Genomic DNA, 23,990 nt, shown 5'->3' with positions numbered 1-23,990 from the left:
GGGAAGTCAATGCAGTTGCCAGAAATGTCTGTGGCTCTGTGTTTTGACAGGAACAGCTGTGGCCTCGTCGCTGAGCACTTGCAAGCCAGACAAGGCCCCCAGCTGTCCCTCGAGCACAAGGACCTCCCAAAAGAAGAGAGTGTCCGAGGGAGAAGAGGGGGAGCCGGCATTTGGGGGCACGGTGGGCCACCCGCTGAGGATGGGCTTGCAATGGAGCGGATTGAAGCATGAAGTGACTTGCAGAGAAGCCAGAAGCGGCCCTAGAAAGGAGTTTAGAAACAGCCCCACGCCAGGTCCGAGGGGAGCCCTGAGCTTCAATGCACCCCCTTTTCCACAATGCCCTCTCTTGCAAGAAACGCAGAAGAGCTAACAACCCACTCGCAGCTCCCAGAAAATCCACACAAATGCCACCGCCAAGGGGCTTTCCGTCTACGGGCAGCTGGCAGCCAAGAATTGGACTTTGTTGGGGTCTAGGGTGAGGCGCCAAGCCCAGGACGCCAGGCCCCACCCCACTCTGAAAAACCCATTCCACAACCAGGATATGAGGGGAGGGTTTCCCTTCTCTGCCTGTGCCCACAAAATGGCAGGCAGAGGCTCCCCACCCCCTGAAATTCCTTTTGCGCAGAGAGAAATGAGGACCCCCCCCCACACACTTTTTGGCGCTTCCTAAAGCCACCTGTGTTGTCAAAAAGGTTGTTTTCTTTTTTTAATCATTTCAAGAATAAAGATGCTTATATATTCTGAAAAGCGTCCCATGCTGTGACCCCACGTATCCAGTCCGCCGATGCAGCTCTAACAGAAAAGGGGCCTGCGCACGGATGGGGCTGGGGAGGTTGGCTCCAGGGTCTGTGGCAGAAACCCCTCCACCTCCACCGTCTCTGGCAAAGCTTCGTTCTTGCGGAAGATGAAGCCACAGCCGTCCTCTGCGTCCATGATTTCGTCCAGACAGGACACGACGGGGTCGTGGTCCCTCAGCATCTGTGGGTAGCGGGCAGACGCCCGCTCTATTCGCAGGGACCGCCGGACGGGGGTCAAGAGCTTCAGGCCCGGCCTCGCACTCGGCTCCTTGGCTCTGAAAAGGGACAGAGGGCATGGAATCATGGAGGCACCCACCCAGACCCAGAAGGCGGCCTTTTTGTTGGGTTTGAACGATGCCCATGCCTGCCCTGCATAGCTGTCAACTTTTTCCCTTTTTTGCGGGAAATTCCCCACCGTTTCCCAATGCAAGAAAAAGGAAGGTTGACAACTACGCTGCCCGGCCACCTTGTCCTTTCTTTCCTGGTTGCCCCACCTCAGCAAGGATAGGGTAGAGCTGAAAAAGACAGAGCTAAGGCCCACCCCTTACCTGGGCAGCGATGCCACTTGGAGCTTGATTGCTGAAAGAGGCTGGCAAACCGGTCCTTGCCCATTGCTCTGCACCTGCTCCTTGCCGGGAAGTCGGAGTTCAGCAGGGGTTGCTGTTGGGGGAGAAGAGAGAGTAGCCATTGGAGGACAGGCAGTGGCTGAAGAGCTCTGAGCTGGGTCTTCCTTTGCCCAGAGCAGCCTGGAGGGGCCTTGCTGGCAAGGCCAAGAACGGCAAACCCTTTCTGGTTTTGCAGGAACTGCTCCATGTTCCCTTGCAGAAGATTATCCTGCTTCCAGGGGCAGGCAGTCGCCCAGAGGGCCCATTGCCACACTTGGCAACCAACAGCAAGCTGGGCATCTTTCCAGACACGCCGCCAGGGAGGCAACTCCAGCGCTCTCAGGCCCAACAACATTAAAACAGTGCTGGGATTCTCCAGCGTTACCCCCCCTGTCCTCCCCCCCCATCAGTCCAGGTCTAAATCTCTCTCCCTGCAGGGCTGCGTTGGGGCATTTCTGACTAAGGACATGCAGAGCGAACTACGGTACATTAAGACACAAAATATAAACTGAACGTAGATTTATATATGCAGAAATCGCAATCTGGTAAAAACAAACACGCACACAGCTTTCTCGATGAGCACTGCTTGGAAAACTCTGAAGAACAGGGAGCTGCCTCTGCTGAAGGAAAGCAGGCATGAATCAAACAGCCCATGGCCACTTTGGGGATTGAGAAAGGGGTCACGAGATCCACTGTGTTGGATTTGGAGGTGCGTGGTTCCTTGCAGATACTAGGGCCAACCTGGAACACCCCCTTTCCCTCTTTCAGGGAATGGTCCTGAGCTCCAAGGAAGCTTTGGCAAGAAGCAAAGGAACATCCTGGGTTCGGGGAGCTCCCCGAGCAGGAGGGTGTTGACACAAGGGGGCCAGAAAATGGAAGCTTTGACTGGGACCCAAGAATGCTCAGCCCAATCCCATCTGGAAAAAAACCAGGAGCACTGCCTGCAGAATTGAGAGAGGGATGCAGGGTTTGCTGTGGGCATTATGTGCAAAAGGCAGCTGTCCATGGAGGCGCAGGTTAATTCTGTGTCCAGGGCAGCTGTCTACCAGTTCCATCTGGTACGCAGGCCGAGACCCTACCTGCCCGCAGACTGTCTCGCCAGAGTGGTGCATGCTCTAGTTATCTCTCGCTTGGATTACTGCAATGCGCTCTATGTGGGGCTACCTTTGAAGGTGACCCAGAAACTACAACTAATCCAGAATGCGGCAGCTAGACTGGTGACTGGGAGCGGTCGCCGAGACCACATAACACCAGTCTTGAAAGACCTACATTGGCTCCCAGTACGTTTCCAAGCACAATTCAAACTGTTGGTGCTGACCTTTAAAGCCGTAAACGGCCTCGGTCCTGTATACCTGAAGGAGCGTCTCCACCCCCATCGTTCTGCCCGGACACTGATGTCCAGCGCCGAGGGCCTTGTGGCGGTTCCCTCGCTGTGAGAAGCCAAGTTACAGGGAACCAGGCAGAGGGCCTTCTCGGTAGTGGCACCCGCCCTGTGGCACGCCTTCCCACCAGATGTCAAAGTGAAAAACAACTAGCTGACTTTTAGAAGACATCTGAAGGCAGCCCTGTTTAGGGAAGCTTTTAATGTTTAATAGACTATTGTATTTTAATATTCTGTTGGAAGCTGCCCAGAGTGGCTGGGGAAACCCAGCCAGATGGGCGGGGTATAAATAAAATAATAATAATAATAATAATAATAATAATAATAATAATAATAATAATAATAATAATTAATAATAATAAAAAATATTTTATTCCCAAATGCAGAGACACAACATTAAGGTCCAGTAAGGAAACTAAAAAACAATTTTGGCTACAATTCCTTCACTAGGCACTGGCCCTAAAGCAACAGTAAGGTATTCTACACAGGGAAGGAGAAGCTGCCCTCTCTCCACTCTTTCGTGTGTGTGTGTGTGTGTGGTTTTTTTTTGGGGGGGGGCAGAGTTTGGCTGGCAGGCCCGAAGCCCAGACCAGCCAGCGATGATGGCTAAGCTCCACAGTTGGAGGCAGCAATGCTTCTGAATCTCAGCAGCTGGAAACCACAGCAGAGGAGAGGGCTCTTGGGCTCGGATCCTCCTTGCGGGTTCCCAAAGGCATCTGGCTGGCCACTGTGAGAACAGGATGCTGGACCAGATGGGCCCTTGGCCTGATCCACTGCTTACCCCAGGCTTGACTGGAATGCTTCAGAGTGTCAACAAGGGCATCTCTCAACTCTCGCAGCGGCTGGAATGAGAAGCAAAAGGAAGTCCACCACTGAGCGACCAGAGCAGGCCTCAGAGCGCTGCCTGCGGGATTTCACAGAATCATAGAATTGTAGAGTTGGAAGGGACCCCAAGGAGTCATCTAGTCCAACCCCCTGCAATGCAGGGATCCCAGCTAAAGGATCCTCAACCTCCGCTAAAATAAATAAATGCAATTCCTTTCAAGGGAGCAGGTTTCATGCACAAACATCCTTTTGCTAACAGCTATTTGGGGAGCAGGGGACACGGGTGGCACTGTGGGTTAAACCACAGAGCCTAGGGCTTGCTGATCAGAAGGTCGGCGGTTCGAATCCCTGCCACGGGGTGAGCTCCCGTTGCTCGGTCCCAGCTCCTGCCCACCTAGCAGTTCAAAAGCACGTCAAAGTGCAAGTAGATAAATAGGGACCGCTCCGGCGGGAATGTAAACGGCGTTTCCGTGCGCTGCTCTGGTTCGCCAGAAGCGGCTTAGTCATGCTGGCCACATGACCCGGAAGCTGTCTGCGGACAAACGCCGGCTCCCTCGGCCTATAGAGCGAGATGAGCGCCGCAACCCCAGAGTTGGACACGACTGGACCTGATGGTCAGGGGTCCCTTTACCTTTACCTTTATTTGGGGAGCAGGGTGAGAGATGCACATGTTGGAGGCACAGAGCTGGCGGCCCCAGCAAGGATGGTCCTCTATAGCTAGGGTGGGAGGACAACAGCCAATTGCAACCCCCTCCCCTTCCTGTGGGCCCACACGTCTTCCAGCAACCCCCAGAGAATCATAGACTTGTGGGGACTGCCAAGGGTCATACAGTCCAACTCCCTGCAACACAGGGAAGTCCAGCCCCCGTGATCTGATGTGAACAAGAGCTCATAGCAAGAAATGGCTCCTTATTGTGGATGCGCCCCACATTCTGGGGCACCACTTGTGCAAATCCCAGCCAAGCGGATGCTCAGAGCATTCTCGGCCCAGGTGGGATGTGCAAAGGCTTTGGGGTTCAGGAAGCTCAAGCCCAGACGGTTCCTGAGGAAGACGCCCTGGTCTCCTTGCTTCTGCGCACCGTCAGCCAGGGTTGGAGAGTCCAGCGGGAGGGAGGCAGGAGGCTGGCTTAGGGCTCTGCCTCTGCTGGGGAGCCCTGTACCTCCCTACCCCTCTTGGGAAGCTCCTTTAGGCCTCCGTGGGTCTGACTTAATTTTGAACCCTGGCCTCCCAGGTCCTGGCCCAGCACTCTAACCACTACGCCACACTGCCTCTGCCTCTCTGCCGCAGACACAGCGGACGAGAGGCCAAGAGCGAGGGAAGGCCACTCACCACAGCTCCGGCGCTAGCAGCAGCACGGTACAGCCCGGCTGCATCAAACGGGCCTTGGCGGGCCAACAGCTTCGCCTTGCAGGCCCAGAACCGGGCAAACTTCTCTGCCTCTGGGATGTGGGACAGCATAGCCAGGAGCTCTTCCGAAGGAACCCCCTGGAGGGAAACAGAAAGGAGTCATAAGGAGGCGGGCAGATGAGGGACGCTTTGGGCTCGCTCTGTAGGCCGACTGCACTGGGGCAGCGCTAGCCCAACCTTAAGGGCGTGTTTGCGCAGAATCGGTTCTTGTTTTCCCTTTGCCCCAGTGCTTGAGGATAGAACCAGCAGGTGGCAAAGTCGCTGGCACTGAAGACAGAAGGTTGGGTGGGCATCCCTGTACCTCCGGACATTACAGAGCCGGGCATTGGGAGACCCAGGCCTGCCAAGAAAAGGAGGCGGGGAAAAAATCAGTCCCTCTTGACCCTGAATATTTTAGGACCCTCCTTATTTCTGTAATTTTGAGTTGTTTTAAATTGTTTTTTGTTTTGTTTTTGGTGTAATTTTGTGTTTTAATTGCTACCCGCCCCTTGAACCTTAGGTCACCCAACCTCCCTTTAAAAACATCCAATGAACAAAACAAACAAAAAATCGAAAGCGAGTGGAAATATGTGGATTACTTGATTAAAGAAGGTATAAAAACGGAATTGGTGATTTGTCTAGAATGAGATACATAAGGGAATATATAGATGGATAGTATATTATATGGCAGATTGATGCTTTTGCTAGATGGTGGTATTGTATGGTGAGGAAAAGTAAGAAATGTTAAAACGTAGAGGGAAACGATATACAAATGACAGGGTCATTGTTTTTATTTTTTGTTTTTATTTTTATTTTTTGCTGTTTTTTGGGGGGCTATTGGTTATCTTTTTTTCTCTTTTGTGATTGTGTTTCTATTGTATGATTTGCATTTTTCTTTGTTGTATATTGTGTGTGAATGTATTTTTAAAAATTAAGATTATTTATAAGTAAAAAATAATAATAATAAAAACATCCAATGAAGGAGTCAACCACTTTCCAAGGTAGTCTGTTCACTGTCAAAGAGCTCTAATATTAATAAATGCACGTGGGTCCTGCGTTCTGACTTCCCCATAGAAAATGGGCTTGAACTCGCTGCCCGTCAGGCCTGACATTCCCCGCTTTGGTCTGCAAAGGGTCAGGGAGTTCCACAGGCTCTATGCAGACCCCCATCCCCCCCCCCCCGATCTAAATGACTTAGGGAACTTTCCCTTTGATGTTGGACAATGGGCGCTTCTGAAAATGTCTCTGTTTCATCTGACTCTTGGGCTGCCCAGTTTGTTTCTTGAGAGTTACAATGCAATGGGCCAAGGGCATCAAACAATAAGACCCTGACAGACTTCCTCATTTCATTCCTATCCTGCTCGATTGTGAGAAACTCTGCTCCTGATAGTTTCAAAGGGAAGAAAAACAATATTGCACACCATGGCAGGTTTTTCTTCCTGCTTTTATCATTCCTTGCGGATTTCAATGGTTGCATGTTTGTATGGGAAACAACCCGGAAGATATTGTTACGAGGAGATAGGATGGCATGTCTTGGAGTTATCCCCAAACTCAGCTTCTGTGTGGATGTTTCTTTAAGGAAAGAGAGCTTGGATGTTTGACCACAGACGTTGCTAATGAAGATCAACCTCTCTATAGAGCCTCGTCACGGACCCAGGGTGAGGGTAGAGTGAGTCTGTTTGTGTGTCCTTGCTACCCATTTGAGGGGCTCCTGGGAGCGGATTGGGGATATCCTTGAAAAGAACCGCTGCATTTGGCAGAACAGTGTTTTATTTCGTCAATGGTTCTGCTTTTAAGCCACACAGTGAATATTTATTGATGGGTGGGTGCTTATCAGTTTAACCAACCATCCAAGGATCCAGCTCCCAAGCAACTTTCCAGACCAGACGGAAGACGCAAAGCTCACCTCGTCTGCCAGCTTCGCGCACTCTGCCAAGGTGCTGGCGATTTCCTGTGCCACCTTTTGCTGCTCCATCTCTTCCTCTATGCAGTCCCAGAAGGAGCGGTTCAGGGCCGCCTGCTCCTTGGGCGGGGGCCGCCTTTTAACGGGGAAGGTCACCGGGGGCCGCTTGTATCGTTTCCCTTTGGATGCCAACCACTCCTCTAGCAGCTTCCTAAGGGAGAGCAAGGAGAGGTCAGACGACGTCATAACCGAAGACAGGCCGGCCGGATCAGCCCCCCGTTTCATTTCAATTTGTGTACCGCCTTTCTATATCGCTACAAACGAGGCAGTTTAAAAACTGAAGGAACAACAAGACCAGGGGGTCGGCAACCTTTTTCAGCCGTAGGCCGGTCCACCGTCCCTCAGACCATGTGGTGGGCCAGACTATATTTTTTGTGGGGGAAATGAACAGATTCCTATGCCCCACAAATAACCCAGAGATGCATTTTAAATAAAAGGACACATTTTACTCATGTTAAAACGCGCTGATTCCTGGACCGTCTGCGGGCTGGATTTAGAAGGCGATTGGGCCAGATCCGGCCCCTGGGCCTTAGTTTGCCTACCCATGGCCAAGGAGGCCCAATTAATAGTTACTGGCCAGAGCAAAATTGGGGTCATCTTTGACCCCCTGCAGGCCTAACACTTTTCTTCTTCCTTCTCCCTCCTTTGTTTGGAGCTGCTTTCTGCATGGCCTTCAGTATTCATGGAATGGCAGAGCTGGAAGGGACAAAAAGGGCCATCTAGCCTGACCCATTGCAATGCAGGAATCACAGCTCATCATCCCCAAGATGCGTCTCCTGCCCTTCAACCGGAGGGTGCCTCCTCATGCACGCAAAGTAACACATGGACACGATGTCCCCGGTAAAGTGTGGAAGGTCTATCTGCAAGCAGTTTCACTCACAAGGAGGCACTTTAGTGTGCCTTTTCCAAACTGTAATCTTGAATCTCCTATCAGCCCATCAGCAGAACCTGGTGGAGATATTGAATACCTCAGCTGAATAAAGATCTTTAAGGGACACGCCTAGAGCCCATTCCCCATGCAGGAAAGACGGACAGATGGAACAAGACGGTGGCATCAGTCCAGTCCTGTGGAACTCTCTGCCGCTAGAGATTCAGGAGGCAACCTCTGTGCCAAAATTTAAATGCCTGCCTGTGCAGACAATTAAGAATACATCATCCCACAATGGTTGATGGATGGATGTTCTAAACTTCTTTATACAGTTGTACCTTGGAACTTGAACAGAATCTGTTCCGGAAGTCTGTTTGACTTCCAAAACGTTTGAAAACCAAATCGCGGCTTCCGACTGGCTGCAGGAAGTTCCCGCAGCCAATCAGAAGCCGTGGAAGCCCCGTCAGATGTTCGGGTTTCCGAAAGAACGTTCGCAAACCGGAACAATCACTTCCGGGTTTGCGGCGTTCGGGAGCCGAAACATCCAAGTTCCAGGGCGTTCGGGATCCAAGGTACGACACTATAGTTTTATGGCATGGTTTTATGCATTTATTGCTGTAAGCTGCTCTGGTGTATTTTTATAAATAAATAATTGAAGTGGGCGCAAGAGCCACCCGGGCACCCACTTCTCTGACCAGTTGTGAACAAGAGCCCAAACATTCCAGGCACAAACCCAAGAAGGGGCACCTTGTCGGCCCAGACCCCCCCCCCACCCCGCAAATCCCAGATCCCCACCATGCACCCTTGCTAGTCACCGCTCAGGGCGGTGAATGCAACCTGCTCTGGATTCAACTTGCCTCCGATCCCGAGTCCCTGGGGTCTTGGACTCTTGGCCTGTCTCCCTCGCCGGCTGCTTTGCTCTCCCACGTCCTCCAGAGCCCTGCTCCGAGGCTCTGTGCCTGGATTTTGGCTCGGAAGTCCTGGGCGATTGCTTGAACTTCTTGCTGCCCGGTTCCCTCCCTGCCGGGCTTCTGTTTTGCTTGGTGCCACCAGGCGCTGCTGGACGACGCCTCTCCGGAGTGGCCTTCCGCTTCCTCTGCAAAGCCCCGTAGTGGCTGGGCAGCGTTCTCTCCTGCAGAGCACCGGCCTGAGGCCTGGACCGACCCCTCTGTAGAATCCCCAAGGAAGAGGATGACGCTTTTTCTTCCCTCCCAGCCAGAGACCCTCTGGGCACAGGAAGACCAGCAGGCTGTTTTATTAATCTGGGATTTTGGCCTCCGACTCCTGGCCTAGAAACAGCCGAGGGCCGTCCACGGGGCGGTGAAGTTGGCGCCACTGTGTTGCAGTGGACTTGCCCTTGAGGACCACCTAAGGGTGCTCTGGGTTTAACCTGTGCCGCAGCAGCCCTGTGGTTTTTCGAAAGGGTGCTGTTCCCCACAGCCTGCTTGGCGTTCTTCACGGGCGGTTTTGAGCCAACTTGGAATTTGGCTTGGAGGCTGAAACGAGACGTCTCTCTCTTCCGAGGCTGCCCAACCTGCTTCAGTCCAGAGTTCTCTTTATCCCGCTCTGCCTTGCTCGAGCCTGAAAGGACGTTTGACGTCCCGGATGCTGTGGCCAACACCTGCTTTCCAGGTTCTCTCGTCCTGCCTAAGCAATGTCCAGCGGATGAGCTCCTGCTGATCAGCTTCTCGGGGTGTTTTCTGGCAGGGGGCTTTGAGGGAAGAGGAAGTAGTGGCCCCCCCTTCCTTGGAAGTTGTGTGGGTGCATTGTTTGGCTCCCGATGCACAAGAGCCCTGGGAGGCTTATCTGGAAGGACTTTGCTAGCAGGTCCCGACCCCTTTGCCTCCCTGGTCGATGCACTTTTGGCTGTGCTTGGGGCAATGTTTTTCCGGGATCCAACAGTCTGGAAATGGAGAAAATAATACGGTGAAATTATCTGAGAAACTCTTTACCGGTAAATCAACTTTTCACCAAATAGAGCTTTCAGGACATTTTATATAAAACAGAATTATAAAATGAACGGACAAAAATATTCAGATTGTTACAGACCCTAATTGCTTTTAGTGTCATTGTTCCCATCCTGTGGAACTCTCTGCCACTAGATTCAGCTTCAGCACCTGCTGAAAAGCATTCTCTTCCGTCAGACCTATGCAGTTAACTAAGAACGAATTCTTCCACAATGGTTATGCTTTTACTTTTTTTATTGCATGAGGACAATTTTAGTGAGGAATCTTAAGAGAAATACTTTTAAGCTGAGTAAGCCAATGTATAGAAAGACAGGAGCTTTTGGGAAAAGAGTTTTTAGACAGCAGAGAAAAGGGTGGGGGGGGGGAAGGAGGGATGAGAAATATCGCACTTTTGGAAAAAGAAGGTACCCTTTATCATATGTGGTGGGAATGTAAGAAAGTGAAATGCTTCTGGGATATGATATATAATGAAATTAAGAAAATGTTGAAATATACATATATTTAAAAAACCCGGAAGCTTTTCTACTGGGAATTGTAGATACAGACATAAACAGACAAGATATTAAGCTTTTTCTATATGCAAACAACCACAGCAATAATTTTATTAGCACGGAAGTGGAAAGATGAGGTTTTACCGACAAAGGAAGAATGGCAATTGAAGCTAATGGAGTATGCGGAACTGGATAAGATCACAGGAAGAATCCGAGGACAGCGAGACTAGAAGTTAATCAAGGATTGGACTAAATTTGTGAATTATTTGAAAGACAATTGTAGTCAATTAAATACGTTGGTAGGACTGCAAGAAGCTTTGTAAGGAAAGGTATAAAAATCATTGCAGGGAAGATATTTTGATATTTCAGATTTGAATGCAATGGTTTAAGTAGTGAAAATGCAGAAATTTGAAATGAAAGATTGAAAATCATAAGGAAGGATTGAAGGAAGTCATGGCCATAAAAAGCCAAAATGTATAATACAAGAGGAGAGATTGTAATGGAAAGTATTGTTGTAAAATTAATAAAAATGATACTTCATGGCCAATTGATTTGAACCCTGGTCTCCCGGATCCCAGTCTAGCATTCTAACCACTACACCACTCTGGCTCTCTAGATCGCAATACAGAGGATCGCTGTATCTTGTCTACTTACAGGCTGTGCTTTGGAGGGAGCTGGATTCTTCTGCCTGCTGTTGTCCTTCAAGTAGGGCCTGTGCAGCATAAGGAAAAGTTTGAAAATAATTTACTTCCTTTTCATTCCCACTCAATCTGAAGAAGTGTGCATGCACACGAAAGCTCATACCAAGAACAAACTTAGTTGGTCTCTAAGGTGCTACTGGAAGGATTTTTTTTTTATTTTTTTATTTTGTTTTGACTGAAGAATCTTGCACAGGATCAGGTTGCAGAAGTGTGCATTTATTTCTCAGCCTAACCTACCTCACAGGGTTGTTGTGGGGATAATAATAATAATAATAATAATAATATTTATTATTTGTACCCCGCCCATCTGGCTGGATTTCCCCAGCCACTCTGGGCGGCTTCCAACAGAAATCAAATACAAAAATAAAAATGGGGAGGAAGAAAGCTTATGTATACCACCTTGAACTCCTTGGAGAGAAAGGTAGCATATAAATGCAATGAATGAAGGAGGGTTGCGAGCCCAGGATGAAGCCCACCCCTCTTCTCAAGCCAGCAGGCCTTCACCATCCTCAAGGGGTGCTGGTCTGTTTCTGGGGTCAACCCCAGGGGCTGATTTGGGTGCGGCTGGTGCATTGAAAACCTGTTTGGTTGCACGGGAGAAGAGTGAGGAACTTTGACAGAAGCCTGCACCCCCACTCGCATGTTTCCAGCTGGCCCACTGAGGCAGGCAGGCAAGCAGGCAGGGGTTCCCAGCCCCACCAGAGCTCCTCCTTCCTCCTCCAACTGCCACCTCAGGCTGCCTCAGTGGAGAGCCAAGAGGAAGCAGGAGGCTCTCTTATATTGCACTAGCTTTACAGGAGGGCCAGATCCAGGCAGCAACTCTGTGCCGTTAAAACTGTGCCGCCTTGGTGCCTGCGTATTCTGAGTTTTCCTCTTCCCTCCTTGTCCCTTTCCCCTTGCATGCCATGTGATGATGATGATGATGATGATGATGATTGATTGTAAAGTTGCGGGTAGGATAGGGGGGCTTTCTTGTCTCGATGCTGCGTAAGCAACTCCGAAAAGCAAAAAAAAAAGAAAAAAAAAAGCAAAGACTCACTTGGTGCTGGGAGGTCTCAGCCTTCCTTTGGCAGCTAAATATTCTTGCAGCTTCTGCCGCCGCTCCTCCACTGCTGCTGCTGCAGGAGAGATAGAGAGAGAGAGACAGGAAAAGTCCTCAGAGGCGCCCCCAATTCCTGGAGACCCCCATCCCACCCCAGTCCCTCTGGAGGGTCAGCAGAGAAGTCCAAAGAGAGGGGGGAGGATAATCCCCCCCCACGGCCGCTTCCAGAGGTTCATTTCCCCCTGGACCCCCTTCCCCGTCCGCGCCTGCTTAGAGGCACTCTGCACATGCTCCGGGGACCCCTGCACACCCTCACCGATCTCCTCTCTTCTTCTTCCTCCTCCTCCGCGCCCTCCCGCACTCAGAGGCGCCTCCATGACAGCCAGAGGCAGCGGGCGGCAGCTTCCCCCCCCCCGGTAGCTCCTGTTCAAAGGGACCAATGGGCTGCGAGGGGCGGGGAAGGAGCCTACCTAATTGGCCGGCGGAGAGCGGAGTGGGCGGAGCCGGCGATGGCCATTTCAAGAAAGGGAAAGGAAGACTCCCCCGGCCGCGCCCCTCGTGCCTTAGCCACGCCCAGGGCCAACTCCCTTCCTCTTGCCACGCCCCCTTCTCCCTGCTCTCCTGCAGCCGCCGGGGAGCTATTTCCCACGTGCAAAAGACCCCGCCTCGGTGGTGGGGGCGGGGCTGCGCAGGGCTATCTAGTTTCTCCCCCCCCCCACTTTTTAAAGGGTGCCCAGTCCAGTCCAGCCCAGCCCCTCCCCGCCCCCCGCAATTCCTGTGCTCAGACGGGAGCGCTGGGAGTGCAATGGGGTTTTGTCCTGGGTGGGGTGAAGGCAGCCCCTTGTCAATCATGGAATCATGTGTTTCCTACACACTGCAGGGGGGGTTAGACTAGATCAGGCATCCCCAAATCCAGGTGTTTTTGGGACTACAATTCCCATCATCCCTGACCATTGGTCCTGTTAGCTAGGGATGATGGGAGTTGTAGTCCCAAAACATCTGGAGGGCTGATTTTGGGGATGCCTGGACTAGATGGCCGTGGGTGGTCCTTTCCCGGTCAGGATGATTCAATGACGGGTGTCCCCGCCCAACCTATCAAAGTTGGGCCCTAGGTAGAGATCTGGCAGCCGCATCGCACCATCCAGAGACAATGGAACCCCCCCTTCCCGGCTTAACTGTTCCATCAAGGGGTTTCTCCCTGGGGAAATCATGTTCTTTTGGCTCTGGGACCGACCGATGCCCCGCTCCTTCAACCCCTGAAGTGGAGTCAGCGGGGACACTTATTCCGCCACTAAAAATGGGCTGCAGCCACAGGAGATGCAGCATGCGTTTTTATTTCAAGGTATTCCAACCCCCCCCCCCTCTTTCTTGGGAGAATCTGCTCAGCCTTATTTTTAATTTACTGGGATATTTCAACTACCTGTTTGCAGTATTAAGCCCTCATTTGTAAACAGCTGTGAGGTTTTTGTTTGTTTGTTTAATTTGAACAACCGAGTGGTGCTCCTCTATAAATTGTATAAAAATTAATAAATGTGGAAACCCCTCCGTCTCTGCCCCTCTACTTTTTGGTGAATCTGGGAAGTGTATGTGGATCTAAAGTCAAAAGCTACTTGTATGTGTTGAATGATGATTTAAAGTTGTTACAAAGTTACTAAAGTAAATCTGTAATGAACGCAGCATAGAAGATGGGAGGAAGTCCATTAAGTAAGAATCAAACAAGTATAAGAATGTTTAGGATCTATTTGTTGTATTTTTGATGTTTTAGTGTTTTATTGTTTAGTTAAGTGTAGTTTGTATATTTTTCCTTTTTTGGATGTGTAGTGTTTGTTTTTATATTTTGTATTTTTGTATTTTGTATTTCTTTTTTTGTTATTTCTGAAATATAATAAATTTTCCTTTCAAAAACAAAACAAAAGCTACTTGTATGTGTTAATGCAAAGTGAATGCAGAGGCAGCAAATCCACATTTAACCAAAAAACAGCGTGTATTAAGTTAGTACTTTTTAATGCATCAAAATGTTCAAGTAGGTCAATGCTAATAAATAAGCAAGTGAATGAATGAATGAATAAATAAATAAATAAATGCAACATTTCTATATACAATATATACATGATAAAAAAACAATGTTTACAAAAACTGCTCTGAGAGTTTTTTTCACAATCAAGCAGTGTATAAATTTTAGGAAATGCATGCATGCATAAATAAATAAATAAACAGACAAATAAATAAATAAATAGTATAACGTGCGAGCACAGGAGTTGTGCAAGGCTTGGGATGTACACGGTACATACGTGTCCCCTGAGAAATTCAGGCAGCCTAAAAAGACAACCAACCAGCCCACATATCACCGTGGCTGAAAACATGAATTGTTATAAATATAAATGAAAGTCCGTGTAGAAACGTTCTCCGGTGATGTTGTGCATCTGTACGTAGCCGCTATCTTTTGGGGTAGCCACGTACCACCCGGGACAGACCAGGGACTGGAAAGTGAAGGTTGTGCTGGTCTTGCTGGTGGGCTTGTAATAAAAGAGGAACTTCTGGTTGTCTCCGGAGATTTCGCTCAGGGGCTTCTCTGCTTCCTAGAGGAAAGGGAGAGCGGTCAGGGGGCTGCCACACTCCCCAGCACACACAGCCAGAGTCTTGGAGGCACACAGAGTAGCCTGAGGAGCCCCATGCTATCTTGGAGGGGCCTCCACCCACCCACCTTGCCAGGGTGATGGGGCCACCTCTCACCTGGCGCTGCTGTGACTCCAGGAGAGGCGGAGTTGGTGACCAGCACCGGAGGGCCCTTTGGGGCAGCAGGCTGGGGGAGACCGCCCCTCTACTGAAGGGTGGACCCCTTCTTCCCCTCCGGGATACTCACCTCCAGCTGCAGGTGGCACCCGTCTCCCTCCTTGATGCACGTCAAGTACAGTTTGCTGTCTACAATGTCCAGAGCGACCAGCTGCCCAGACTTGGCATCGCTGCCCAGCAGTGAGCGATAGAAACGCAGGTCCAGTTGCACTAGGAAGAAACCAAAGGGCAAATCCTGTCTCGGTTCTGATGAGCTCAAGGCCAGAACCCTTGCAGAGGGAGGGGCTCGAGCTTTGCCTATGTCTCTCTAAGCCCCCTGCTCCTGGGTGTGCACTTCCAGTACACAGAATCATAGATCAGGCACAGGGTGGGTTTCTGGTCTCCTGCCTCTGCCCCTAACTGATGTTCTCACCGATTCCCTGTTGAAACTTCTAGAGGGGTGACTTAAAATGCACCCCTTAAAATGACAAGCAGGCCGTATCGTTGTCTTGGGACACTTTTTCAAGTGACTCAGATCAGCAGACTTTCACAGCTCAAGCAAGAGGTCCTCCTTGGCACTAGATTCCCCCTCTTTCGTTTTATTTATGAACATTTATAAATCGCTAAGTGGGTCCCATGCAACTGGGTACATTTGAACTGCCTAATACCTAAGCATTAGATGCCAGGGATGTTCTGATCTCGCCCACCGCCTGCAAAGACCTGGACAAAAAGATTTACCTTGCCCTGACATCGAAATATATGCCACAAGGAGGCTGGGCATGCCACAAACTGGGAGCTGGCACAGAGAGGACCCTCTTATTGTTTCCCTCCTATGTTTCATTGACCAAACTGTTGGAGACCATTGGAGGAGGAGACAGATCCAGGATGGACATTGGCCAGCCTGCCTTACCCCTGGCGCCCTCCAGATGCCTTGGAGCATCTATAACTCACACTACAGTGGTGCTTGGCAGGAGAAAGGAGGGAGGCTGGTGTATGAGGGAAGATGGAGAGGTGGCATGCTGGCACTTTCAAATATCTGAAGGGCTGTCCCACAGAAGATGGAGCCAGCTTGTATCCTGCTGCTCCAGAGGGCAGGACGCAGACCAATGTGTTCAAATGGCAAGAAAGGAGATTCTGAGTAAACATTAGGAAGAACTGGACTCCCCCGGAAGGTGGCAGATTCTCCTTCATTGGAGATTTTAAAGCGCAGGTTGGATGGCCATCAGTCAGGGGTTATTTAGCTTTGCAGGGGATTGGACTAGATGACCCTGGGGGGTCCCACCCAGCTCTACACTTACATGATTCCTTACCTGGCTTGTCGTTTGCTTGTATGTGCAAGGCAAAGAGCTTGGGCTGCCCTGGTGTCCCATCCAGGAAAAAGCACTTGTTGTCAAGGTCTTGGATGTTCCACCTTTGCACCTTGACATAGGTGTAAGTAGACGGAAGCCCCGAAGACACAAGGCTGGCTTCAGCAAAGGAGGATGGACCTGGACATGCAAGAGGCAACAGGGAGCATTATGGTCAGCGCAAGGGAGAGGCCAGCAAGACTTGGAAGCTCTTGCCACAACCCTTCCACAACAATCCTCTCGACGCTCCTTCCGGTGGAAGCGATATTCTCCCAATCTTATCGCATCTTTATCCTCTAAAGACCTCAGATTGGTACACATGGTTCTCTGCCGGCTCATGTTTCCTTGTGAGGTAGGGTCAGGCTGAACGGTGGGGCTAATGTCACCCGGTGAGCCTCATGGGCGTGTGGGAACTTGCATAAGAACAGAAGCAGAGCCTGCAGGATGAGCCCAATGGACCGTCTAAGTCCAGCTTCCTGTTCTCACAGTGGCCACCCAAATCCCTGTAGGAAACCAGCAAGCAGGATTTGACCACAAGGGTCCTCTCCCTTCCTGCGGCTTCCAGCAACTGGCATTCAGAAGCACGGCGGCTTCCAACTGTGGAGCCAGAGTCCGTCCGTTGTCGTCGTGGCTAGTAGCTGTCAATGGCTTCCTCCTCCTCCATGAGGACGTCCAATCCCCTTTTAGAGCACTGCCATCTTTTGGACCTCCTCCCCATTCAAACTAGGACTGGCTCAGTACCTCCCACCAAGTTGGTGCTCAGCATCTCGCCCAGGTCGGCATCTGTGAACAGCCTGCTGCGGCTGGGCCTTCTCCGTCTCGGTGGCTGCATGCCGGGCTTGGATGCGGCATCTTCTAGAACGCAAAGGATATCTGCGCGCTGGACAGACTCGTAGAAGGAGATCTATAGGGGGGGGGGGAAATCAGCCAGAATAGTCAGAAAGGGGCCCTGGAACAAACAGCGCAAGGTGTCCCCTTATGGAAAGAGCCCCTCCCTCACGGGCTCTGACTCATTCTGATGAGACCTCAGTCCTACCGCTCCCTGCATATGCACCCTGCTTCCATCCCTTCTCCCATTGCACCCAGTCAAGGCTTGGCTCTCAGGCATCCGAGGGAAGGAAGTGGCAAGGGAGGTCTGTTGTCTGCTGCTGATAAGAATGCTCAGGCTCAGGCCCTTTTTACTGGAGTGGATTTTCTTCAACTGACTAAAGCTGTTGTTGTTTACTGCATTTATACCCTGCCTTTTTTCTCCAAGGAGCTCAAGGTGCAATGCTTCTCTTTTTTCCTTATTTTTTTATTATTATTATTATTATTATTATTATTATTATTATTATTATTATTATTATTATTTGTACCCCGCCCATCTGGCTGGATTTCCCCAGCCACTCTGGGAGGCTTCCAACAAAAATCAAATACATTAAAATATCACACATTTAATAAAAGCTAAAAGATGGAAAACTGAAGAGCTACCAACAGTCGAAGAATGGCAGATGAAGCTGATTGAGTATATGGAACTCGCAGAACTGACCGCGAAACTCCGAGACCAGAGGGAGGAGAAGGTGCAAGAAAATTGGAAGAAATTTAAAGAATATTTGAAACGACGTGAAAAGTTAGACATTTGAAATTGAAATCAGTGGACATTTTAGGCGATAGTAATAAAATGTTAGGTGAAAGTAGGATGTAAGAAGTTAGAATTGTGTTGTGTTTATTTTGTTAGGAATAAGTTTATAGATATATGATGATAGATAAGGATGAAGAATATTGGATGAAGGGGAATTGAAAAATGTTATAAAGTTACTACAGTATATTTGAAATGAACGCAGAAGAGAGGATGTGAGGAAGTCCCAAAATAAGATTATAATTAAGATAAGTATAGTTAAATAATTGTTTGTTTGTTAGGTTTTGTTTTTGTATTTTGGTTGTATTTTAGTGTATTGTGATTGTGTTTTGTTTTGTATTTTGTATCTTGTATTTTGTATGTTTATTTTTTATGGTATCTTTTAAAAAATCAATAAATTCTTGTTAAAAAAAATATCACACATTAAAAGCTTCCCTAAACAGGGCTGCCTTCAGATGTCCTCTAAAGGTCTGGTAGTTGTTTATTCCCTTGACATCTGAAGGGAGGGAGTTCTACAGGGCGGGTGCCACTACCAAGAAGGCCCTCTACCTGGTTCCCTGTAGCTTTGCTTCTCGCAGTGAGGGTACCGCCAGAAGGCCCTCGGCACTGGATCTCAGTGTCCGGGCTGAATGATGGGGGTGGAGACGCTCCTTCAGGTATACAGGACCGAGGCCGTTTAGGGCTTTAAAGGTCAGCACCAACACTTTGAATTGTGCTCGGAAACGTACTGGGAGCCAATGTAGATCTCTCAGGACCGGTGTTATGTGGTCCCGGCGGCCGCTCCCAGTCACCAGTCTAGCTGCCGCACTCTGGATTAATTGCAGTTTCCGGGTCACCTTCAAAGGTAGCCCCACGTAGAGCGCATTGCAGTAGTCCAAGCGGGAGATAACCAGAGCATGCACCACTCTGGTGAGACAGTCCGCGGGCAGGGAGGGTCTGAGCCTGCGTACCAGATGGCGCTGGTAGACAACTCCGTGACATAGGCTGAGAGGCAGTGACTGGCCCAAGGTTACCCAGAGAGTTTCATGGCCAAGTGGGGATTTGGTCAAACATTTTAACCACTGCACCACACTGTCTCTCCATTGCAAGAAAAAAGATTCCAACTAAACATTCAGAATAACTTTCTTGTGGCAAGAGCTGTTCAACAGCGGAAGGTGGTGTGGACCCTCCTTCATTGGAGTTTTTTTAACAGAGGCTGGATGGCCATCTAACAGGAATGCTTTTTTTTCGTGATCCCTGAATTGTAGAGGGTTGGGCTAGATGACCACTGCAGTGCCCCGTCCAACTCTGTAAATTCTAACCAGACCCAGCTGTGACGTTTGAGACAGCTTTGCTCGGCCAGAACTACAGCAGCCGCTGGGGAACACACACACAAAAGTAGAGTCCGCAAGGCATTTGCTTTACACGAGCGTAAGAGAGGCGTTCCCCGGCCTTTGCCTTACACATACGTAGAAATTAAGTCACGTAAAGAGCAGTTACAACCAGATAACCAAGCTACAGCCTTATCAGAGGAGCAAGTAGTAACATCCTAGGCCAGAACTGCAGAAGAAACAAGGCCAATCCCTCTTCCTTCCTTTATGAGGAACAGTTGAGGGAGTTGAATATGTTTCGCCTGGAGAGGAGATGACTGAGAGGAGATATGATAGCCATCTTCAAATATCTATAGGGCTGCCACATGGAAGATGGAGCAAGCTTGTTTTCTCCTGCTCCGAAGGGTAGGAGACGAACAAATGGGTTCAAGTGACAAGGAAGGAGAGATTCTGACTAAACTTCAGGAAGAGCTTTCTGATGGTAAGAGCTGTTCGAAAGGGAAATGGACTCCCTTAAGCAGAGGTCATCTGTCATGGATGCATTAGTTGAGATTCCTGCGTTGGGCTAGATGACCCTGTGGGTCCCTTCAAACTCTTCAATTCTAGGATTGTATGAGCTACGAGCATCAAGCAAATTCCTTCACGCTTCCTCACAGCGTTTCTGGCCGAGGGAGCCGGCGTACAGCTTCCGGGTTATGTGGCCAGCATGACAAAGCCGCTTCTGGAGAACCAGAGCAGCGCACGGAAACGCCGTTTACCTTCCCGCCGGAGCGGTCCCTATTTATCTACTTGCACTTTGACGTGCTTTCAAACTGCTAGGTGGGCAGGAACTGGGACCGAGCAACAGGAGCTCACCCCGTCGCGGGGATTCGAACCGCCGACCTTCTGATCGGCAAGCCCTAGGCTCTGTGGTTTAACCCACAGCGCCACCCGCGTATACATCTTAGGCTATCTGTTAATATGTTTTTCTGCCACGGGATCTAAGGCTGTCCTGCCTAGTACTAGAGCCTTGTGATGGGAAGAGCGATAGCTTAGTGGTAGAGCATCCGCCTTGCAATCACAAGGTCCCAGGTTCAATCCCCGCTGGCACCTCCGGGTTAGGAATGGAAGATATCCCTGCCTGAGATCCTGGAGAGCTGCTGCCAGTCAGAGCAGACAATACTGAGCTAGATGGACCAGTGGTCTGGGTCAGTCAGTATAAAGGCAGCTTCCTATGTTCCTCCTATGGGGGCATCTGGATGACATTGTGATGACATCATTGCCCTCCTCTGTTCTATTCTTAGCCTTTCTTCAGATTGCAGAATATCCAAGTTTTTCTTTTTGTAAGCACTGCAGCAGCAGGAGTATCAGCAGCAGCAGGTCACCACAGATGTGGGTCCCCCTCTTTATTTGTTCCCACAGAGCAGTGTGGGGCAGTGGGATTCCCCGGGGAGGGGGAAATGCTAAAAGGCAAGCGGGCAGCAGGGGGCAATGGAGGTATAAAGGAATATCAGACTTAGCAAAGCTGGTATCACCAGATCAAGTTCATCAGTTCTGCTGAATTTATTCAGCTGCTAAACAGTTCCAACTGGGTTTGGAATAAAGGTGCAATTATTAATTGTTGCCGTTTAAAATATTTTTTTTATTGTGTTATCTTCATTGACAGCTTGCGCACACTGCTATTCTGAACAATGCTTTTCATAGGGGAGGGTAGAGGGAGGGAGGGCAGGAGGCCAGGGGGCCTGGCAAAAAAGATCTGGGGATGCCCCCCTCCCCAACAATACGCCCTGAGCCTAACTATGGCACTGTGCTTAAGTGCCAGGTGAAAAACAGCTCTCTGTCTGGAAGGGTGACTTCCTGGACTGATCCCCAAGCCTCCCCTGCCATCTGGGTACCACTGAAGGAAGGCACTCTAATAGCCCTGCAAACCACCCCTATTCTCAGGTGGGAGCCGAGTAAGGGGGTGAGCAGTGTTATGGGGTTCCCCCCTCCCACACCCCCAAATGCTTAAGGTTTCTTACCTCGTTGCTGAATGAGAACTCCATCTCCATCTCTTCCTCACTGGAAAGGAAGGGGGGAAAGGAAGGAGGTGAAGAAGAGAGTTTGGATTCTGAGATATCAGACCCTTAAGGATAGGACTCATTAATGCCCAACGCTGCCCTGGCCAACTGGTGACTCTTCCCATCCAGGCTACAGCAGGGCCAGGAAGCCAAGAGGGTCGCCTTGGGGCCTTGCAGCACCGGTTGGGGTGGGGAGATGCCAAAGAGGGCGGCACACCTCAGAGGGGTACCAAGGAGCCCAGCAATGGGAGAACAGACTTTGGGTTGGGGCAGAAAAATAGACGGCAGAGGCGGGGTCAAGCAAGGCCTACATATTTCATGACATTTATACAATGCTTGAGAGTTAAAAAACAGCAACACTCAAAGCTATGTACAAATAAAGATTGGCAGAGGGAGGCAGGAACTATCTCAGGGGGCAACTGCTGGAAGACAAGGGTGGCTGTTCCTCCCAAGGTTCTCAGGGCCGGGCCAAGAGATTTAGTTGCTTAAGGCAAAGAAGAAGAGTTTGGATTTGATATCCCGCTTTATCACTACCCGAAGGAGTCTCAAAGCGGCTCACATTCTCCTTTCCCTTCCTCCCCCACAACAAACACTCTGTGAGGTGAGTGGGGCTGAGAGACTTCAAAGAAATGTGACTAGCCCAAGGTCACCCAGCAGCTGCACGTGGAAGAGCGGAGACGCGAACCCGGTTCACCAGATTATGAGTCTACTGCTCTTAACCACTACACCACACTGACCATATGGAGCTACAGCTGAACCTCAAATGTTAGTGATGAGGCACCGTTTTCCCCCATCCCTGAGGGCAGCAAGCTGGCACCTGCATGGCATTGATAGCTGCTCAGCACTCCAGCATCTTCTGCCTGAGGTAACGGCTTGCTCTGCCTCTGCTCCGCACTGTCTCCTAGCGGTGTCTGAGCCGTGGGTGCCTGGACTGAGTCTCTGTCACAAGCCTCTGGCCCTCAAGGCTGGCGCAGGATGCGACCCCATTGCTGGCATGGAGGCAAGATTCAGCTGCTGGTAGATTTGGCTTCTGTGTAAGAACATCAGAAGAGTCTGCTGGATCAGGCCGATGGTCCATCTGGTCCAGCACTCTGTTCTTACAGTGGCCGACCAGGTGCCCATTATGGGAAACTTGCAAGAAGAGTTTGAAGAAGAAGAGTTTGGATTTGATATCCCGCTTTATCACTACCCTAAGGAGTCTCAAAGCGGTTAACAATCTCCTTTCCCTTCCTCCCCCACAACAAGCACTCTGTGAGGTGAGTGGGGCTGAGAGACTTCAGAGAAGTGTGACTAGCCCAAGGTCACCCAGCAAGCTGCATGTGGAGGAGCGGGGACGCGAACCCGATTCACCAGATTACGAGTCCACTGCTCTTAACCACTACACCACGCTGGCTCTCAGGTTTGGAGCGCAAGAACCCTCTCCAATCCCGCAGTTTGCCAGCGACTGGCGTCCAGGAACATCTCTACCACCAACTGTGGTGTTGGTGAGCTTCTTGTCCTCTGTTCCAGGCAGCAAGTGAGTCAGCCCTGAGACGGGCCCTGCTGAGGAGCAATGATGAGGTTCATGGGTTGTGTGTGGGGCCCCCACCATGACTTCCTATGGTGCCAACCATCATACCCCACCACATAAAACCCTGCTTCTGCCTCTGCATAAGCAGATACCAGGAGTGTAGATCACCCAGCAAGGAAAGGGGGGGAAGATGCTCACCTGATGTCTCTCAGCAACATGTCTGGGACTCTGGCCATGGTTGTGTCTGGAAAGGGAAAAGTGCAAGGGTGAGCCCCACCAACCACAGGCCTTGCCTGAATAGGGTTGCCATGTGTCCCCCTTTTCCAGGACACGTCCTCTTTTTCAGGGGTAAAATTTCTGTCCCGGTGGGTTTTTTAAAATTTGCTGAAATGTCTCTGGCTATACTTTCTGGTTGAGACATAGACATAACTGGTGGCTGAAGACTTGTTTTCCTCTCCTCTCCTCCTGCCACCCCCTCCCCCACATAGCAATATATCACAGCTTCTATAGCTTACATGGAGTAGGGTTATTTAAAATGAGAGTCATCATAGCGTCCTCCTTTTTGCTCTTCAGAATAAGTGGAAGTGGAAAATTGGCACCACCCGGTGAAAAACAAAATCCTTAGACCCTTATTTCTTGCATTTATATATCCCACCTTTTTCTCAAAGGAGCTCAAGGTGGCGTCCATGGTTCATTCCCCCTCCTCATTTAATCCCCACAACAACAATCTTGTAAGGTAGGTTGGGTTGAGAGGTAGTGGCTGGCTCAAATTCACCACCCAGCAAGCTTCATTCGTGGCCGAGTGGAAGGATTTGAACCCAGCTCCTATTCCGTCACACTAATCCAGACCTTTTCAAACTTTTTATATTGGTGACACACTTTTTAGACATGCATCATTTTGTGACGCAGTAATTGAGTTTCCCCAGCAAACCAGAGGTTAAACGAACCCCTTTCCAGCCCCGGGAGGAGCAAGGGGAGCGTTCGCGCGACACGCCAACACACAGTTTGGAAAGCTCTGCTCTAACCACTATGCCATGTTGCCTCTTGAGTGGCATCCTGCCAGTAGCTGAAAGACATGACCATTTCCTGGAAGCTTCTCCTGGCAACCCCAATTGGCAGGGGGCAAGCTCTGGCAATCTGGGTGGAAGGGGCTGCTGCCATTGCCCCAGGCGGGGTGGAGAAGAAGAAGAAGAAGAAGAGTTTGGATTTGATATCCCGCTTTTCACTACCCGAAGGAGTCTCAAAGCGGCTAACATTCTCCTTTCCCTTCTTCCTCCACAACAAACACTCTGTGAGGTGAGTGGGGCTGAGAGACTTCAGGGAAGTGTGACTAGCCCAAGGTCACCCAGCAGCTGCATGTGGAGGAGT

The 23,990-nt window shown here is 50.1% G+C and overlaps 1 protein-coding gene and 1 non-coding gene across 2 annotated transcripts; both read right to left on the bottom strand.

Annotated features, from left to right (window-relative positions):
• Positions 1-689: 689 nt before the first annotated feature.
• CKAP2L (cytoskeleton associated protein 2 like) lies at positions 690-22,858 on the bottom strand. Its single transcript, XM_033156804.1, has 16 exons — positions 22,821-22,858; positions 21,074-21,113; positions 16,887-17,049; positions 16,110-16,286; positions 14,891-15,030; positions 14,457-14,606; positions 13,120-13,283; positions 12,025-12,189; positions 10,939-10,996; positions 8,684-9,729; positions 6,902-7,109; positions 4,939-5,094; positions 3,484-3,625; positions 1,966-2,094; positions 1,346-1,457; positions 690-1,072 (listed from the first exon to the last, which is right to left on the bottom strand). The coding sequence occupies exons 1-16, from the start codon at positions 22,856-22,858 to the stop codon at positions 793-795; spliced, it is 3,168 nt and encodes a 1,055-aa protein (XP_033012695.1). The 3' UTR covers positions 690-792.
• Positions 5,233-5,373, bottom strand: LOC117052539. The gene has a single exon (XR_004427279.1). It is a non-coding gene; the product is annotated as a small nucleolar RNA SNORA57 (small nucleolar RNA).
• Positions 22,859-23,990: the final 1,132 nt, after the last annotated feature.

This window comes from Lacerta agilis, chromosome 8 (assembly GCF_009819535.1).
Source record: "Lacerta agilis isolate rLacAgi1 chromosome 8, rLacAgi1.pri, whole genome shotgun sequence".
Taxonomy (NCBI): Eukaryota; Metazoa; Chordata; class Lepidosauria; order Squamata; family Lacertidae; genus Lacerta; species Lacerta agilis.
Note: the sequence above shows the minus strand (reverse complement) of the source record. Positions and strands in the feature narration are given on the sequence as shown.

Coding starts and splice junctions, on each gene's coding strand:
- CKAP2L (XM_033156804.1), bottom strand. CDS start 22,858: ATGGCCAGAGTCCCAGACATGTTGCTGAGAGACATCAG. Junction 21,114..22,820: donor ATGTTGCTGAGAGACATCAG/GTGAGCATCTTC, acceptor CTTCCTTTCCAG/TGAGGAAGAGATGGAGATGG. Junction 5,095..6,901: donor GCGCGAAGCTGGCAGACGAG/GTGAGCTTTGCG, acceptor GTTTCCCTCCAG/GGGGTTCCTTCGGAAGAGCT.